Here is a 19,837-nt window from a genome sequence, read left to right on the forward strand (position 1 = left end):
GCCATCGCTGTCCAACTGGATTCTATTCTCAGTGAATAGAACTGGGTGGGACCTACCCCTCGTAAGGAAATGTACACAATAGAGGTCTTCCTCCCAACCAGCAAACACACCATGCCCTAAGCAGGCACTGGCCAACCAAAACATACCTCCTGAAAACGAGGAGCACAGAGAACAGGGTGGAGAGGGTGGTTTGAGAGAGGAGCAGAGAAAGGAAGGTGACACTTTATGAAGCCAGCAGAAAAATCAAGCCACTGACTCACAAACGACTCCCACTTCCCTTGCAGGCCAGGCTCACGTCCTGCAGAGGCACCTGTTTCACATTTGTTTAGTAGAAGACAGCGTGCTAATGATACAGCGGTTCCTCTGGAAGGACTGAGGGAGTAAGAGCAATCTAAAACAACCGGCGCCAAGCCTGCAGAGGGCCGAGCTGAAATTTGTAAAAGAGATGGGTATCCAACAGCCAAGGAATTTCAATGGGACTCAGACATCTAATGCCCTTTGCGAATTCCAGTCTAATGCCTACACAGCTGCTTTTCGGCACAAATAGCAGTGACACTGCCATGTGATGGCTTCAGATTGGTACTAGCATTTGGATAACACTGAACAAGCCCTCTAGCTCACCCACTAAAGTCCCGCCCCAGTTGCTAGGGCTGCAGTCCAATTGTAGGGTTATACATACAGGGCCGATCACACAATCCAGCATCTCCAAGAGTTGACCTACTAATTCAGTTGACTGTGTCAAACTCAAGATGAAGTAATGATTCTCTACAGCATCATGTTCTGCTAACACATTCACTTTACCCAACTTCTGAGATCACAAAATCCTCATTACTGAAATGCCACGTTTATCTGAGCCAGCAGCAGCAGCAAGATAGCAAGTGACTAACCAAGAAAGCCCTGAGACTAGAAATACAACTGGCTAATGTAAAAGCTCTCATTATGAAGTATTTACAATTTCCCTTCCCTGCACACAAAATGAACGCACAAATACTGCAGCAATATTGCTGAATACCTTAAATCCTCTCACCTCTTTTAGAAAATGCAGATGAGAACATATTTTTATATGCAAGTCTAGGATATATTCTGCATAATGTAGAAGTGTTCTTTATCTCTTTAAGGTGTACTTTTACTATTATATAACACTGGTGCTGTTACGCAACAAACAGTCCAGCTGAAATAACGTGCGCTGTATCATGGAAGTGTGTCTGAAACGCACACAAGTGTCTAGGGAAGCTTCCCTCACCATAGCTTGAAAGAAGAGCCATTAGGCAGATTGACTATGAACATAAAGCCTCAGGCTATGCAGGTCACGAACACACTGCAGCCTCAGTGACATTTCAGCTTCAGTGACATTTCCCGTCTTTCTGGAGCCCAAATGAAATTAAAATGGGGGACAGAAGGGTAGGTGACATTATGCAAGCAGAGGCTTTTAAAGGTTTTTTTCTGGAATAAAAATCCTACATCATCTCGTATACGGATGCTTAAAAACCAGGTTTTCCCTGTAAGGAATGCTCCACCACGCCTGCCTTTTCAGAACAGATACTCTTGATGCTTCTCCATGGCTTAAGAGTACATTGGACCAGTATGTTTGATCCCACAAGTTTTGTGTAGAGTTTTAGACAACGTAAAGGGCGTCTTTACACAAGGCACTGACAGCAACCCATGTTGCAACTCCTGGTTCTTGCAGGTGGGTAGACTGTGCTCGCAATCAGCTATATGGTATTTTCTGGTCAAATGCTACTTTCTGTGAGCCTAAAATCTATGGCCAGAGCCCTCTTTGAGTCCCTGCTAAAGGGCACTAGACACCTGCAACGCTCTTCTACAATATGTCCTTGAAATTCTTGTATCAGAAGGTGCAGACGGTGCAGAAGTGTGCCGAAGAATGTTACTGCTGCAACGCTATCAAGCGGTGTTCCCTGTAAGTTTAGTGCCTGGGTGGCCAGCCAGAAGAGATTCAAATACCACACAGATGAGCAGAGCGCCCACAGCCAGCAGCACCTCTCTCTACTGGAGGTGCACATTCACATGCCTTGGCACACAAAATTTATTCCACACATGGATGGGAAAAAATTAGAGGGAACGCTGCTGTAAGGCTGCTAGGGCTTTTACAGCCGCTCGGTGCTTCTGTCCTTGGAGCACTGCTGTTATCACCATTAGCAAAGAGCACAGCACATTCATTCAGCAGACCTCAATGTTATTCATAGGAAAAGACTATAGGCATGACTGGGTGACAAAGTCACTTGCCAGACTTAGGTAAAATTTAGCTCCACAATTGCAACATTGTGGACTCCTAGAAATTCCCCCCCCCCCCCCCCCCCGCCCCAGATCAATTTGGGAGGGAAAATAATTTTGCTTGCTTTTGAAATTAACATTTGCCATGCCGACTACTTCAGTTTTCACAAACATTCAGTAGAGGAGTCTGCATCTGGCAAACCACTCTCTTTGGACATGCCGTTAGAGTTCAGTTCACTTCTGCTACAGAAAACAGATGTGCACAAGAACAATCTGTAGCAAAAAGAAACTCTACTTTCGTGACAAGCTGTGGCACCGTAGGCACCAGAAATTCTATTGTGAATGGTCAACGCTCAGAGAAGACCACCGCCTTTCAAGCCAGGCAAAGGCCATCTGCCACACCTGTCCCATGGACTGCATGCAGAATGAACTATAACCACCAAAGGCTGCATGCCCAATGGCACTCTATTACTGAAACCTCATAGGGAATCCTGGGGGCCCAGACTGTACATACCTGCTCCTTAAGGGTTTCTAACAACTTTTCCATTTGTACTTTGTCTTCCTTCACTTTCTCGAGCTCAGCTTCTCGTTTTTTGTATTCATCTTGCAATTTCAGAAGATGCTAGACGAGAAAAGGTCACTTTTAAACCACCGCCTGACTTTTACGTGGCATTGTTTTAAAGCATATGGACTGCACAAGCAGCTGTGAGACAAAGGTGTGTGGCAAATTCAGAACATTTTTAAAAATAAGTTTAAAAATACATAATAGAAAAGCTCCCACAAAATCCCTTGGTGTGTGTTATGTGCTGGAGTTACGGAGCTAAGAGCTATAGCTGCAAAGGACTCATTCTCTCCCCCCAGCCCTGCCCTACATGATTCCCACCATCACCACAAACGTCACTGCTACCTCCAGTTATATCACGGATCTATGTATCACACTGTAAATAAAGCACCCACCCGCAATGCCTTCTCTATTAGCAACGACAAAGCTAGCTCATAATTCCCACTTTTCCTCCACACCCAAGTTAACAAGTAGACAGTTGACTCCATGTGGTTACGGAGATGTTAACCACGAATCCCACTGTGATACAGCAGGAATTTGGTAATATTTATATAATTCTGATAGTTGACAGTTTTCCTGTGCGGTTTTCATTGCTATGCCCAAAATGCAAAGGGTTAAAAAGCTGCTCTCAGGGCAGAGCAGGGACATGAGGCATTGTAACTGTCTGGGGTGGTATGAATGGGTTGTTAAAGGACTGGCTGCAACTGACAGAGAAACGGAGGATCTGGAAACACAGCAGGAATCTGAATGGCCAGGCTCTTCACACCAAGCAATCAAAAGGCAAGAGAGACTGATCAGCGTGTAAGATGGAAGGAGGGGTTGGCTCAATCCATCAAGGCTTACACTAAGAATCCTGAGAAATTCTGCAATGGTTGCATTTGGGGCCAGAGTAAAATTATAGAATTCACCCCCCCACCCCCAATACCCCCCCACAGCATGGCAACCTAAAGGGGTACTGCATGAGTCTCCCACGGTAGTCTGCCTTGGCTGGATTTACCGGACAAAGCCACAGACAGAAACTGCAATAAGATATCCAGCTTTGGAGCCTTGTCAGTCACAGGCGTGGAACTGTTCGAACCCTTTGGGCTTGGATAACGAAAGGAGTCGCTCCCAAGGGACTGGTTACAGGCTGGGGCAAAGAACAGACCCTGTATATCCTGGATATCTACATTTCAGACACAGCTGAAAGATGTATTAGTGTGTAATTACAGAACCGGACTTCCAAGTTACCATCAGTTCAGCTCTAGAGCCCTTTAGATACATGAATATTGACTTTATATCCACAGATAGGTTTGCAGATCGCTGCAGTTCATTTTTGCAGATACAGATACCAATTTGGTATCTAGAACTCTGCAAATTTCTGGATATCCATCTTCTCTCCCCGCAGGTATCTGCGCCCGTGGACATGGACATGTAGATCTGCAGCTCATTTATGAGGATGTCAGCACAAAGTGTGTGTCCATTCAAGGCTCTACTGATATCCAGCCAGGAGTTTTATGGTTTTTGTAACATTGGAAATGACAGTTGCCTGCACCTGAATATGAACTTCCAAGCTACTACCTGTGCTTCCACTGGAGAAAAAAAAAAAAAAGTGGCTTCTGGAATGTGCACATTTGCTCCCATTTGAGAGCTGTGGAGAGCAGCTGAGGCAACCTGACGCTCGTAGCAAGGTCATACCCATAGGAAAGGGTAGCCTTACCTGCTGCATGCCCTGCAAAGCCTGCTGGAGGAGTTTTAACTGCTGATCTCTAGTCGTGTCTTCATCTCTGTTCGCTTTACCCTGCTCTTGCTTTAACAGCTCCACCTCATTCCTGTAGGCATCCAGCTGCCAGCGCAAGCTGTCATTTTCCTCCTTTAGAGCCTCCGCCTGGGAGATCAGTGCTAGAACCATGCAAGCAGGGAACAAAAGTTAAACAAACAAAAGGGGAGCTGCTAGTCAGTTAAGAATCCTGGGCTCTGACCCTGGCTCTGCCCCAACGCATGATTGTGGGCCAGTCACTTAGGCGTAGATCCTGATAGGTATTTCAGTGCCTTGCCTGACTTTGGGCAAAGGAGATTAGGAGCCTAAATACTTCAGAGACCTGGGCCTCCATCCCCATCAGTAAAATGGGGATAACACAGTGTACTTTCTCCCAGCCAGTCAGCCATGTTTATTTAGGCTGGAAATTCTTTGGAGCTGGGGCTGTTTGTTAGTACACACGTGGGGTTGGTGTAACAGACCCAGATACCAATAAAAACCAGAAGTCCTTTGGTACCCTGTAGAACAAGAGATTTATAGCAGTATAAGCTTTCCTGGGCAAAGATCCACTTTGTCAGATTCATGTTCTTTGTTGCATCTGATGAAGCGGGACTTTGCCCACAAAAGCTCATGCTCCTATAAATCTGTTAGTCTCTAAGGCGCCAAAGGACTTCTGGGTGTTTTTGCAGATACAGACTAACATGGCTACCCCTCTGATACCAGATCTCAACAGAAGCCTCTAGATACAGTCGTCTTAAGTCATACTATACTTAATACTAAGTAATACTATAGGCAGGATAGGTAGCACCATCAGTTAGTAAGGCTGCCCGATACTTCCATTTTTAAAGACTCTGTGCTCATTTGCACAGAACTTTGCCAAAGTTTAACCATCTGAGCTGAAATCTGCCATGTCAGGCATTTGCCCCACACAGTCCCAGCCCCCCACCACACAAAGTGGTTTCTGATAAGCCAGGGGGGAAAATACATTGTTTTGCCAATGTTAAAAATGTTCTGTTGACCTTTCGTTCAAAAAACTCTAGCATCGCATACTTTAGAGCCATACTATCTAAAACTCTGGCAGGAGGTGACCTGTGTGTCAGGGATGTGCATTTTGTCATCTCCGTGAATCTGTCGAAATTTGGTCAAGTCTTTGAAAGACAACAGTTTGCAGATGCTCAGCAGAGACACCTTAATGTTAACAGCTAAAATCTCCAAAGAGCCTGGCTGAACTGGGCACGCTCTATCCGACAGCTGAGGGGGCAGGGAGTGGCCCAGAGCAGGGCATCAGAACGGCAAGAGGACAGACTCTTTCTTCTGTGCTCTCAGCAGCCCCTGCTGACCCCCCTCCACATGCCCACAGGGCCCATGCAACGTGCCAGGAAAAACTACCTCATTTGAATGCTGGGAGCAAGGGGAGAGAGTCTGAACTGGCCAAAAAAGAGGGGAAGGCGTGGAGAAACAGGAACTGATGCTGGCAGGAAGGAAACTCAGGCTTGGAGCTGTGCAGGGGGAGACCGGACTGGCTAGACTGGAAGGAAGTGAGGGCTCTGGAGAGACAGACGTGATGCAGAACAAAAGTGCAGGGGAGAACTGTGACTGGCTGGACTATGAGAATGGGGACAAAGATTTGGGGACTTGAGGGAGTGACAGGAAATGACTAAGCCAGGAGACTGGGAGTGAAAGTGGAAGTGGAAACTGGTACATGGAATCCAGAAGGGAGAAGGCTAGGAATTACTGGCCAAGAAAACTGATCCAGAGTGGGGGAAAGGGACTGGAATCGGTTAGCGGGGAGGAGACAGAAAAGTCTGACCTCTAGTATGCACTCCTCCCTAGAGCCTGGACTGGAATCCAGCAACCTGGAGTCTCACTAGTCCCCTGCTGTCAGCCAACAGCTGTGAAACCACTGGCAAAGTGCCCATCCCTTCTGCTGCTGGCCCAAAGTGGATAACAATCTACTACTGCTACCCAATTCTCCATTAGCTCGAGTAGCATGACCTTAATTGCTCTGTTCCTTTGCTTCCTATCCGCACAAGGGTGATAAGATTATCCTCTCCTCTCAAGGGCCATGAAGATCAATTAGCAGATATTACGGCTATGAACATGAGGAAATTAACAATTCTGTCTTCAGAACAAGGTCTGAGCACATTGCAGTAATAAGGCAAGAGCCACATGCTGAACAATAAAGACAAAAAAAACCACTGAATAGCTAATTCCTTAAACATCATCTACTTTGTGGACTGAACAAAGCAGGAGCCTGTGGAAAAAATCGTGGGCATGTAATTAAGATGTGTCATAATGAGTAAGCATGGAGGGAGGGTGGCAAATGGGATGCACGGGCTATCTTCAGTCTGGCATTTCCAACAGACGTTCCAACCTTAACGTGCTTTTAAAGTCCTTTGTGTGTGTAACATAGCAATCAAGTGCACGTCAAGGTGTTTTTCTGGAGGCTGTGTGTCGAGTACACCTTGGTCCAATGGCCCTCAATTTTGATCAGTGACTGTATCCTGCATCCCCACAAGACAATCTGATTAACTGTATGGTGTTGCGAACACTGAGAACTGCCAGTCTTTAAACTGAAAGCTGGGCTTAACCTTTATGATAGTTCTCTCTCGGCTGTCATTTTTACTGTCCTCCAATTTAACTGCATCAGCTTGGGAATGGGTAGGGCATTCCTGCAGACCGCTCAATGGAAACCTCAGCTCAGTATACTGCAGCCAAAAAGCAAAGAGGACATGAGCATGTGGAAGTAATGGAGAGGGGAATCCCACCAAGGGCAGAGCTAGGAGGTGCTTGAAGGAGATACAATCACCACAAAATTTGACTTACCCCTCTCATGCCTCCAGCAAAGGTCAAACTGATATTCCCCATTGCTGCTGGCAGTGGTGCTTCCTTCAGAGATGGGCACCAAGCCACCATCTGCTGCCCTCTGGCCACCCAGCTCTGAAGGAAGCACAGCAGCTGTGCAGAAAGCCAGGGTGCCGGGAAGTTACCTTGGCCTGGGTCCCCACCCAACAAGCTGCACCTTGCAGGGCAGGTGAAGGGTCCAGCGCCCCCCACAGCAGCCTGGACTGACTTGCATTCACCAAGGTCTGTGGGCCCTGCCCCATGAGGTCGCTGCTCCCAGAGGGCTTTGCCAGCCCCCGGGCTAGACCACCCCACCCAGGCAGCTTTTACAGGCTGTGAGCAGTTGAAGGGAGCCAGGGAGCAGAGGAGCAGCTGCAGCCCCAAAAACCCAAGCAGCAGCAGAAAAAGGAGCCAGGAGAGTGCCATGACCACCCATACCAAAGCACCAGCCAGCACAGCAGCCACCCCGCACTGCAAGGCTCCCACTGATGGCTTCTGACATGGCCACAGGATGGGGCCTCAGGGTCTTGGGAGCAATAAGGTGCGGATGTCACTTAACTGAGGAGGAGGAGGAGGGAGTGGGGCCACAGAAAGAGATGGGAACTTGTAGTGAAGGGGCACAGACCCCCAATTTGCTGTCTAGTCTCCCTAAATAGCCCCCACCAAGGAGAGGCCTGATATTTGGAGCTTCTAAATCTAATTGTAGAAAACTGCAGCGTATACTCCATAGTTGGAACTGGGTGGTGTGTCTCTAATTGTGGAATTGAGCCAGTTCAGGGCTCCTCACCGAACTGCACGCCGCAGACATGACATGCGGACATAGTTATCATCCGCGGCAAAGAGCTGTACCTGATTCTTCAGTTTCTTTCGTCTCTGAAGGATCTTCTATCTCGTCATCAGACATTTCCATTTCCTCCTCCCGGCGAATACCCATTAGTTCATCATTCTGAATGTTGCGGATTTCCTATGGTTTAAAAGGTACTTTCAACGCAAGGTAACAAGCCACTTGTTTGAAAAAGTCTGCAAGGAAAAGCCCCGGTGCTCCCAGAAAAGAGCACACAAGGAGCACTTCACTGACCCACTAACAGCAAAGACCATTCACACCGTACATATTTCATCTGCCTCACCAAGAACACTCACCAAGCACTGCCCTCCACCTCGACTGCTTTCCCGAACATGCACCTTGCTCAAACATTGCCCCATCTTACCCTTCCCCTGCTGCTCTCCCACCGTAGTGCCCTGCCCTGCCCTGCCCTGCCAGACATCATCACAGGCTAGGAGAAGCCACTGCTCCAGTGTTGTATTGTGCAGTACTGCTAAGCAGCCAAGAGGCAGCCAGGACCCAGATCTGAGTCAAACTCTGTGAGCTGCTGAGGTCCGCTGCTCAGAGGAGGAACTGGTGACTCTCTCAGGGGCTGGACTTGGCTCATCACTCCACTAACGTGATACTGAACTAGAACAATGGAGTGTAAACGATTACTGCAGCTTCACCGAGGCTACAGCTATGGATGGGACCGCTGCATCCATTCCGCCATTCCCAATGGTGGAAGGTACCAAAGCCTCCCAACAGCCACGCTGTCAAGCGAAGCCCAGACAATATGACAGCCTAATGCTGGCAAGTCAGAATACAGCCTTCTCGTCGCTCGCTGCACAGGAGGGTTTCATACAAATGGCCCATAAGAGTGTATGTTTTACGCCTACGCTAACCTCAGGGAAGCCCACAGCCAAGGGAGCCTCTTTGAACCTGCACAGTGATGCACAGGGGAAGCCTGTTTGCAGAGCGCTAGGCAGCCGGGAGCCTGAGACAGAGGTAAGGACATACTCCCACAGGAGTTCTGGGCCAGGCTGATCCGATTTCTGTGCAATGTCCTTTCAAACATGCTCCCATTCTGTTTCCTGTGCCTGCTATGCCTCCCTGGCTTGTGCACCATTCAGCCTTCCTGGTCTAACAAACCCACCACCTTCCTTTCCACTCTCAGCAACTCACCCTCCCACATCAGGTGAATGACATGCAATAGCACAAACCGGCTCCACATGGGACAGCGTGTCACCTGGCCTCTACCTCTCCCTTGCCTGGACTCACCTCTGCTCGCCTCACATGTCAGAGCCAGCCTAGCCTGCAGCTCCTCAGGGCAGGGTCACGGGCCTGGCTGTCTTGAGCCTTGTCATGATTTGCACCTGTACTGGTGCAGAATGGCAGTGGTTCACACTGACTTTGCAGAGGTGTAATCATCTGCCTGCATCACGTGCTAGACAATGGAGAATCCAGTCCAGCAGACCAAGGTCCATTATCTAGCTAGCTCAGTGTCTGGCCGCTGTTGGAAGATCAACGCCAGGGAACACACAGAACAGGACAGAACCAACAATCATCAAGTGACTGATGATTACGCAAAGTGGAACTCAGACCGAGGGTGCAGTCTGCAGGGCACAATACCAATACAGAAACCACACAGGAAGAAAAACGGGTAAACGTGTTCAGGTGTTAGGATGCCAAAGTAACTTACCAGAGTCCGTCAGAGATTGCAAAGTGCCCCTCCTAACGCCAACTTACCAGAAAGAGCTTTGCTAAAACTGAGCGTCCCATTAACAGTGAAAACAGACAAGTCTCATTTACTAAGCAAAACAAGAGGCCACCTTACCACAAGAGCCAGGAACCAATAAGCATTCTCTCTGTTCACGTTTGGCTACCCCTGGAAAGAGCAGCTAAGCCGTGGGAAACAGACCATTCTCAGAGGGGTCCAAATGGGAAGCCACAGGGAAGGCAGTAGGAAAAGGACGGGAAAGAATGCTGACCCTGCTTGTGAGAGGCAACGATGACAAGTGCAACGAAGCTCAGGAACCAGACCTCTGTCAAGCATCTTCCAGGAGACAGAGAACAGGGATCAGGAGGGAAATCTCCCCAAATGCAGTAATTCACTCTTTGATACCCAACACTTTTGATGATTTTGAAGCCAGAGAGTTGCAGAGGAGCCCACATTGTCCAGGATGCAGCCGTGCAGCCTGCTACCTGGTCTGCCGGGGCTGGGAGGTTCCATTACCCTGGGGGGCTGCTCAGGCCCAGCAACGCTGACCACCACCAGAATTCACTACCAAGGATCAGTTAACCGTTTAACATCCATACTGCCCAGGGCCATTCCTGACCCCAGCCACTTCAATGACTCAGCATAAACACAAAGTCACAAAGCCACAATCTCAGGCCCTCACATTACCTGCTTGTTGAGCTCATCTGAAAGCAGGACCTAATTCTGTGGCACTCTGGTGCGATGGCATCTTTAGAGTAAGCAAATCCAGTACTGGATAATGCAATAAAGCAGCCCCTCTTTCTGAGTGTAACATCAGAACCACTTTGTTTTATGCTCTCCCCACACTGGAATAACCTACCTTGGGACCGCATGGCTTCTCCGTCACAAGAAGGCATTAAGAGAAAGACTGGCTGAGAGTGCTAATGTAGCTCTGAGAGCTAGGGAGTCCCCCAGTGCCCACGGGCAGAGAACACACCCTAATGTAACTCACATCAGGCCTAACATTCATCGCTCTAACACCCTGTTGTTCTGCGAGGGGTCATGTGCCAACTGGAAGAAGCTGTTCATTACTATTACTCAGTGAGCGATATGAGAACCCCGTATAATGAATGATAAATGTGATTCCAGTAAGAGCAACTGGATGCTGCAAGGGAGACAGTTTTGGGCAGACTCAGGACCAGAGAAGCTGTTGGCGTCACCAGGCAAGGAGTAGCCAGGCTGGTGGAAGCCAGGCTGAGGCCACTGCTCTGTAACAAGCTGCTGATGTTGGGGCTCTGAGACAAAGCAGCCAGCAACATCCCACCTTTATTGGCCTTTGTGAACCCTATAGTGCCAGAGGCTCTCACAGAGGTTATGGGTTTGATACAGAGTTAGCTGGGTGAGGTGCTCTGGCCTGAGTTAGAGAATTATAGGTGCTCCTTCTGGCCTGACTAAACTATGAATCACAGAGCCTCCCTCACATACAACCAGTAACTGTCTACATGACACCCAGCCACCCCTCACGAAGGGGAAAACAAAGCCTTTGCATAACACAGAGCAGAACTGGTATTAAAAGAAAGGTCACCTCCAAGACCTTTAGTCCAGTCTATAAAGTACGGACTTGTGCCTTCACAAGGGTGCCACTTGATTACAAAACACAACCATGGAGCTGCTCAGCCCTACATCTTTGGCTTGGATTTAACTGACAGACAGCACTCTAGGAGGAGGATGGACTTGTGTTTCAAGCACTGGACTGGGACTCAGAGGACAAAGGTCCTGTTTAAGTTTACATATAAATTTGTGCAACCAAGTTATTTAATTACTCTGTGCCTGAGCATCCCACGTGTAAAACAGTAGCATTGATAATACTGGTATATCCATTCCTCAGGGTAAATAACTGTGATGGACCCAGAGACCTCACTGCTGGGCCAGAGAAGCAGGTAGAGCTCCACTTTGCCAACTGGAAAAACAGACCACCAAACGTACTGAGTTGTTCAATGCCGCACAGCAAGTCTGTGGCAGACTCCAGTGTATGACAGAGATCCCCTGACTCCACATCCCAAGCAATGTCCTGTTGTTCATCCATCAGAATTTTGTAAACGATAGCTACAAATACCTACCTACGTTGCAGTCTCTCACAAATACTGCACTGTACTTTCCCTTGTGGGCTCAGCTTAATCATTATGCAGCTGTCACAGCAGCTCCACAGCTAATATTATGCTGAGACCAGACAGAACCCAACGTTTTTATTTTTCAAACATAAATGATGACTTCCAAACTTACTGCACATCCATGGTGAGTAAAGAATACACTCAGTTCTCAACGGTCTCCACTATTCAATGTAAGGGGCAGGAGTATTTCGAATGATCCCTTTTTTAAACTTCCAGTCACAAGCCTAGCCTGTTCTGGATCTCTGCAGCTGATGAATACTTTTGTCGTGAGATGATGACTGATTCACTGCAGGTTTTTTTTTCAAATCTAGGTGCAGATGATTTAATTTTCATGGTCTGAAAATAACAATGAGTTCTATGTTCTACCTCGCTGTTTATGCTTGGGGAGAGCGGATAAAAGTTTGGAAGATACTGCCATAAAAGTGTTTGGGTGGGTTGTTCAGGAGCTAACAGGTGTAATGCAGCTTCACTCGGGAGCCAGGTAACTTTAAAAAAAAAAAAAATCTCTTCTGCCTTGTGTGTTATTGTTCATGGTGTTGCTGTAGCAGTGTTGGTCCCAGGATATGGAGACAGACAAGGCGGGTGAGCTAATGTATTTTAATCAGATCAGTTTCTATTGGTGTGTGAGAGAGAGAGAGACAGACAGACAGACACGAGGGAGCAATACAGAGGAAGAGTGACAGGCCAGAGGTTGAAAGCTGGTCTCTTTCGCCAACAGATGCTGTTCCAGTAAGAGATGTTACCTCACCTACCTGGTCTTTCCCATCTTTAGCCTCACTTTAGAGGCAAGTTTAACCACATCCCAAATTAAATCCATTGTTACACTGTAAACTTCAGGTACATCTACATTAGCACTTTTGCAGGTAAAATTCTGCCGGACTGGAATGTCAAAACAAAAACACCACGCCCCTCCCAAGCAACATGTGTCACACCAGTGGTTTTCAAACTGTAAGCCACGCGCGTGGCTTACTTAGCACACAGTTGCACATCAGCTGCATGCTAAAAAAAATCCAAGTTCCAGCTGCTTGGCTGGGTTCAGCTCCCAGATGCCTCCACCCTCTCATGACAGAGTCTAGGGTCCCACTGCATGTCCCACACACAGGCGTCCACTCCTGGCACTGCTCTGGGAAGGGGTCTGTGGAGGGTTTAGAGCAGGTGTTGGGGGAATGTTCAACTTACAGTCCAAACAAAAAACAGATTGAGACCACTGAGTTTCACCAACAGAAACAGAAGTATAGACAAGACTGTCATAAGACAGTATTAAAAGGTCCATCTAGCAGGTATTCTGTCTTCAATGACAGCTGCTTCACAGAGAATGAATCAAAACAGGCAACCATCAAATCATCACCATTCTGTCTATTCCCAGCACCTGCTGGATTCTGCCCAGCTTTAAACTCTGAACCACCAAAGACTGCAATAAGGATTAGATAAAGGACTATGTGGACCTTTTAAGATTCCTTCTGAGATGAAGCCTCAGTTTCCACACTAGTGCAGAAAATCCTACAGCCCTAATATCACAACAGAAATGGCAGCCCAATAGTTATTGTTGTAAAGAATACCAAACAGATTACAGAGCAGCAGTTACCGCCACCAGGGCTGTGTTTGCACATGCAGCATCTTGCTCCAACCAGACACCCCAAAGGAACTCTAATTACCTTTGTTGTAGCAGTAAGGCCCCACTTGCCCCATTCTTTAAAGTTGTTTCTGCCCATGTGAATACAGCGCTACCAAGTGTCCGGCTGAGCTTAAAATCAATAGCCTGTTAAGAAAGAGACTGTAATCTGCAGGATCTAACACAAGAAAAAATTACCAACCTCGGCTTGTTTGCACCACACGCTGATGTTCTTACGCTGAGCTTTCGTGAAATGGTCCCAAGCCTTTTGTTTGGAGGCGGAATGGTACACAGCCACTATCTGCTCAACTGTAGTGTGAAATCAGCAGTCAAATCGGGGCAGAGTATCATCCAGAGAATGCGAACAAGAGGAGCAAAGGAGTAAAAGAGCGGTATCAGGCAGGTGGTTTGGCTAATCTTTTGTTACAACACTGTACCGTGCTGAGGCCATGCTCAGGAGGGCTCAGCGCCTAGAAGGGAAAGAGTGGACTCCAGAAGACCAGAGCCCAAGTGTTTATCAAAATTATTAACAAATGGGGAAGCCAGAGTCACGTAACAGAACAAAAGTGAGACAGGGAGAAGTGGAGCCAACAATTCAAATGGAATTTCCCAGGAATCCAGCAGAAGAGGGTCTTGAACTCTTTCGAATGGAAGGACAGTGTAGCTGGCATTATGGATGTTCTTCTGTTCCATTGTTTCAATCCCAAAGCAGCGAGACATGACCTGGGCATTATAATATACCACCCACATAAGCACAGGATAGGAACCTCTTCCACAGGGCAGCAAAACCAGGAGCTCTCTCCTTTCCCTGGGAACTCACCTGTCAAACCAGGGCTCCGGAGTCATTCTTTCAAAATATGTTTTCCACCAATTTTGGAACAGTTTTTAAAGGACCTATGTCATCTCCCTCTGCAAAGGGACAGAATTCACCACACAACAAGCAGCATTGCTAGGCCTGTCTTTGCATACTTGGCCTGCTGTAATGGGTATAATTCTTACCAAACAAAGTTCTGTGCACTCAATGTTTAGAATTACTAGTACAGCTATGGTAATACTAATGGGAGTGTCAGAATGATTAATTACACAATACTTCCAGCTGTCTTGATTACTACGTACTCTACAGTAAATACTGCTTCTCCTGGATTCAGAAAAAAATCTGAATGAAGATTACATAAGATTAAGCATGAAAAGAAAATCAAATGCAAAAGGCACTGGTTTAAAATTTGTTCCTGCCTCACCATCAGAAATTAATTTAATCTCCAATTTATGGAGCCTCTTCCCACAACACAGGGCTTTGAAAACATTCCATTACATCCTACCTTTGGTGATTCAGTCCTGAACACTGCACGGAGGCACTGGTCTGCTAGGGACTTACCTTGACTGCACATAAAGGTGCAGAATGTTGGGTATTGCTAGACTAGCTTAATTAACAGGATGTATTTGAGAGAACTAATGAGAGGTTCACTCCCTCCTGCATAAATTGTTTACTCCACAAAACACATGGAGGTAAATGACAGATATCTGTAAATTAAAACTGTATTTGTCCAGCCATGGTGATTATTTTGCTGAGGTCTTGCTGTATTGGCTGCACCCTTTCAAAACAAAAGTCTCCCAGAAACTGCTCCTATCTGGTAATATGATGTTCAGTGCTGAAACAGTACTCACACTGAACTAGAATCCCCGCGAGAGCAAGCTTAAACTTCTCCTTAGCTTCCTCCATCTCCTTTTCGTGAGCAGCTTTCTCATTCATCAATCTGCGAACGTGGCTGTTAGCCGACTGGATCATGGAGTAGAAGTTGTTTGCACTCCGCCTGTTCACTTCCCCTCGTTCTATCCAGGTCACCAAGGTCTGCACTGCTTCCAAAAACTTAGACTCATCTGGGTGAAAACAGAAAATCTTTAGAATGAAATTGGCAGAGCACAGGGGCACAGCTGTTGAGCGGTCACCTCCCCAGCAGTCAGCACTAAACTCTTTGCTTAGTCTAGTGGAAGTCAATTCCTCATAACACAACATAGCCAGCTTTCAGTCAAATACCAAATGCACAGGGGCTGCCAGAACTTCTCTTATGGAAAGCATGCTTTGCAAAAGGTTGTCTAAGAGGTTTTATGGTTTCACTGTTTTTGATCATTTTTGAATCTGGCTATTTACTATGATTTTTAAATGTTCTCCAATCATGATCATATTTTAAAGGTTAAATGCATTGCATTAGGCCTCAGGCCTAACCTGTTTTAAAATTATCATCTGAATTGTGCTCAGAAGTAGTCATTTTAAACCTCCCTCAGGCTGCAGAGAAATCAAGACAAAAACAGTAGTTGCTGCAATACTATCTAACTTGGAAAAAGAAATAACTAAGGGGTGGGGGGCATGACTGCCGTCTATAAAACCATGACTGGCGTAGAGAAAGATATGAGGAGTAAACAGAACTTCCTTAACACAAGAACTAAAGTCACCAAATGAAATTAACAGGCAGCAAGTTTAAAAACAAACAAAAAGGAAATATTTCCTCACACAATGCACAGTCAACCAGTCGAACTCCTTGCCAGAGGTTGTTGTGAAGGCCAAAACTAAAACAGGGTTCAAAAAACTGGATAAATTCATGAAGCACAGGTCCATCAATGGCTATTGGCTGGAACGGGCAGGTATGCTGTCCCTAGTCTCTGTCTGCCAGAAGCTAGGAAAGGGAAACGGGACAGATCACTTGTCCTGTTCATAGAATCACAGGATACCATGGCCAGTGAAGACCTCAGAAGATCTCTAATCCAACCCCTTATTCAAAGTATCAATCCTAACTAAATCGTCCCAGCCAGGGCTTTGTGAAGGCTGGCCTTCAAAACCTGTAAGGATAGAGATTCCACCACCTCCCTAGGCAACTCATCCCCTCAGTTCATTCCCTCTAAGGGCACTTTGCACTGGCCACTCGCAGGTGACAGGATTCTGGGCTTGATGGACCCTTGGTCTGCACCAGATGGCCATTCTTACGTCAAGGAGCTGGTGCTGCTTCTCTTTTACTTCCTTACAGGTATGTGAAGTTCATCACCATCTCAATCTCCAAGTTTGCTGAGCCAGCTTTGCTCAAACTTTCCACATGAACCCAACCTTTGGACAGTCATGGGAAACGTCAGCACTAATGGTGGGAGTCTGGCAAATCTGTAATCTACTGGTATGGACTGGAATGCCGTTGGGAGTGTGAGGTATAGGTGTCACCAGTGCTTTGCTGATCATATGAAGGGAGAGAATGTGGCAATCACAAAATTACGTAATAAAGAAGAATTAGTTCTTCCCGCGGCTGACAGGGCAACCTAGATAGGTGGGACTATTCTAGTTTCCAGTTTGGGGACCTAATGATCCCTAGCAGCGATGAGCTGCTCACTCTCAGACCAAGTTGCTCTTCCCCTGGACTCCTTCCTACTTCTTCCAATCCCTGGCTTCTTCCCAGGTGCAGCCTAGTTAACCTGCATTACCAGCTCTGCCACGCAGAGGTCAGCACGCCACAACAGGGCATCTGGGGGTGGTATTATTCAGTTTATTAAAGGAAACCACTGGCATTAGCCAGGGAAAACAGGCCGCCTGCAGAACGACAAACCTTTCAGCTTTTCAGCAACAATGCTGCACTCGTGGTCAGAGTAGTGGACAACAGGGGGTGGAGAGGGAGGGCAGAACCTCTCCTCCTCCATTCTTCTGCGATGACGCTCTTCTCGCGCCAGCATCCGCTGCTTGCACTCCCACTCGTACAGGTCATCCCGTGCCTGAGCGAAATCCACATGGAGCCGGCCAGTATCCTTTTTGTCAGTGCTGGAGCCTAGTCTGATGCGATAACCTAAGTGTCACGACAAAACAGTCTAAGAGTTTGCAGAATAACTAGCCCGCTTAGTGACTGTGCTTCTGGCTCACACAGCACGCCAGAGCCCGCCTGCTGGCTCCACAAAGCTACCCAATCAACCAACAGCAGGGGTTACTTACCGTGCAGACCCACTGATGGGGGTGGGGGGCCAAGGGTGCCACTGTTACTGTATAGGACACAATGCGTCTGGAGTTTCTCTTGCCAGAGAGACACGGGGACAGCAGCAGGTTGAGTGATCTTTACGGGTTTGCTGCTGTCAATGTCACTTCAACTGGCACTGTCTGCTAGGCAGAATTTAACAACCTCCTCTCCCTCTCTGGGCACTTGTACATGCCTTATCCAAAGCAACGCGCATTAGCCCAGGAGCATGGGACTGAGCACGCACGGAGATTGCACAGAGCATCCAGAAACCCCCATGGGTCCGTCACACAGCCTTCTAGTAGCGTGCACAAACAAATGGAGACTTGCAACTGGACGGGGACTGACTACAAGAGTTGAGTTCAAGTTAGGGCTGAAAACAGCCTGACACACTCCAGCATGGGTCCAGTGAGGTTGTCTCCGATCACGTCTTCTTGCCCCTGGTATGGGTGCAGCCACAGCTGCGAGCACTGCTCCTGCTGGCCGCTGCCATCTCATTGCCTGGCGCATGCTCCACCGTGAGCATACCGATAAGCACAGAGCCTCTCACTCTGCAGCACACAGCGTGGTGAAGCAACAGGACACGCAGTCCCTGCTACCAAGCCAATGCCATAGGCAGGTCGAGATGGACCCCAGGCCTGAGGCGTGTGCAGCAGGAAACCCCACCAGATGTTGATGGTGGCAGCTCTGACAAATTCTGGGAAAAGTGACAGATTTGGGTCAAGTGAGATCTGAAAAGGACTCGGTGCTTGCAGGTTGGGTTTGAGTCCCTCACAAACATCCTGCCCTGTGAGGGATACCCTGCATCAGAGCCTGATCTTCGGCAACTACCATAAAAGTAGGTCTGAGCAGACCTCTGCATCAAGTCCCTGCCACAGCTGCTGCTTGGAGTTCTATTCATACGCATCTTTCGCACCATTCTCTCCAAACAGGAGACGTTACAGACACCACCAACGGACTGTGGAGGAGACCGGGAAGATTAGAAAAGGTGGAGCACAGTCTCTAACACTGCTATGGAACCTGCCTGTCCCTTTCATGGATCATCTCTCTGAGTCTTCTCTGGTGGACAAACAGTGAGCAGGAAGAGGGCTGACGAGCAAACCTCAAAGAAACAGAGACAAATACGGCTCTCCAGGACAAGGCTCAAAGTCAGTGCCAAGTTTGAGAGCAGGAGCAGAGCTCCAAGCACCATCTGAAGCAGGGTCTTGATAGGAGCTCTTCCTTCAGTTGCTAGGGTTGCTTTGGCTTTTGCGGAACAGCTGTGAAGCCCAGCAGATACAGCACCCTGGCCAATGGTGTAACTGACCCATTTAAGCCATTAGTAGGCTGATTCAAAGGAAAACAAAGCTATTTTAAGAGGGAACTTTCACTGGGGACAGGAAGTGACCTTATGTTTCTGGAATATGATGAAATGAAGGTCAGGCTGGACAACTCACAAAAGACTTTAGGTGCAGCTGCAACTCACAAGAAATGCACAGCAAACCATCAGGATGTGGCTTGCTGGGAGACATGCTCTAAGGCATTTCAAGCATCTTGCATGGCAGTCTGTCAGGAATTTTAAGCTTTACAGAGCCAGCATTACATGGAAAAAACGTCTTGGTGTTGCTCTCAGTTGCAAAGAGACAGCTGCCCTAAGAAACAAGGCCTCAGGGCCCTGAACACAAGTGGTGGTGGTGCCACGAGCTATCAACCTGCCCTGTTATGCACACCCACCGTCACGCAGTGAGCTGAGAAACCACCAACCAGCTACAATTTAAACATCTCACAGTAAAACGAGGGGAAGTCAGAAAACAAAGAACATTTAGATGGAGCTGAGGTCCTGCTGCCCACAAGCAGGGAAATGTAGCAGAGGTATTTTCTAGCTGGTGTCCGCTTTTATGCCCATTCACAGTCAATTCAGTGCATGCATGCGTCACAGCTAGGGTTCACTGCTGTGCAGATGGCTCCGAGTCTAGTGCATCAAACTCTGTGCATCCCAGTGATGGAGGTTTGCGGATGCAATACATTCAAAGGGGCTTTGTGTAATTCCTAATGGTAAAGCTGGGAATGGTAAGGGGAGAAACTTCATCAAATGGAGTCCAGCAAGCAAAGGGGAACTTTCCAGTAACTCCTGAGATCAGGAAAGCTAACTGCAAAGATGTGCGTGGATTGCCAAACAAAAAACACCAAAGGAGGCAGGAGTGACGTCTCCAAGCCA

At 47.6% G+C, this 19,837-nt stretch overlaps 1 protein-coding gene across 4 annotated transcripts in view; it reads right to left on the reverse strand.

The window, feature by feature from the left end:
• The window catches only part of ENOX2 (ecto-NOX disulfide-thiol exchanger 2), a 59,535-nt gene that overhangs the window by 10,969 nt on the left and 28,729 nt on the right, over window positions 1-19,837 (reverse strand). For all 4 annotated transcript variants that reach the window (XM_075007478.1, XM_075007477.1, XM_075007476.1 and 1 more), the window contains 6 exons: window positions 17,245-17,478; window positions 15,326-15,538; window positions 13,863-13,969; window positions 8,226-8,340; window positions 4,494-4,675; window positions 2,747-2,854 (listed from right to left, as the gene is read on the reverse strand). In XM_075007478.1, the coding sequence (XP_074863579.1) occupies window positions 2,747-2,854; window positions 4,494-4,675; window positions 8,226-8,340; window positions 13,863-13,969; window positions 15,326-15,538; window positions 17,245-17,478 (959 nt within the window). The remainder of the gene's footprint in view (window positions 1-2,746; window positions 2,855-4,493; window positions 4,676-8,225; window positions 8,341-13,862; window positions 13,970-15,325; window positions 15,539-17,244; window positions 17,479-19,837) is intronic.

The sequence above is a fragment of the Carettochelys insculpta genome, chromosome 13 (assembly GCF_033958435.1).
Source record: "Carettochelys insculpta isolate YL-2023 chromosome 13, ASM3395843v1, whole genome shotgun sequence".
NCBI classification, from domain to species: Eukaryota; Metazoa; Chordata; order Testudines; family Carettochelyidae; genus Carettochelys; species Carettochelys insculpta.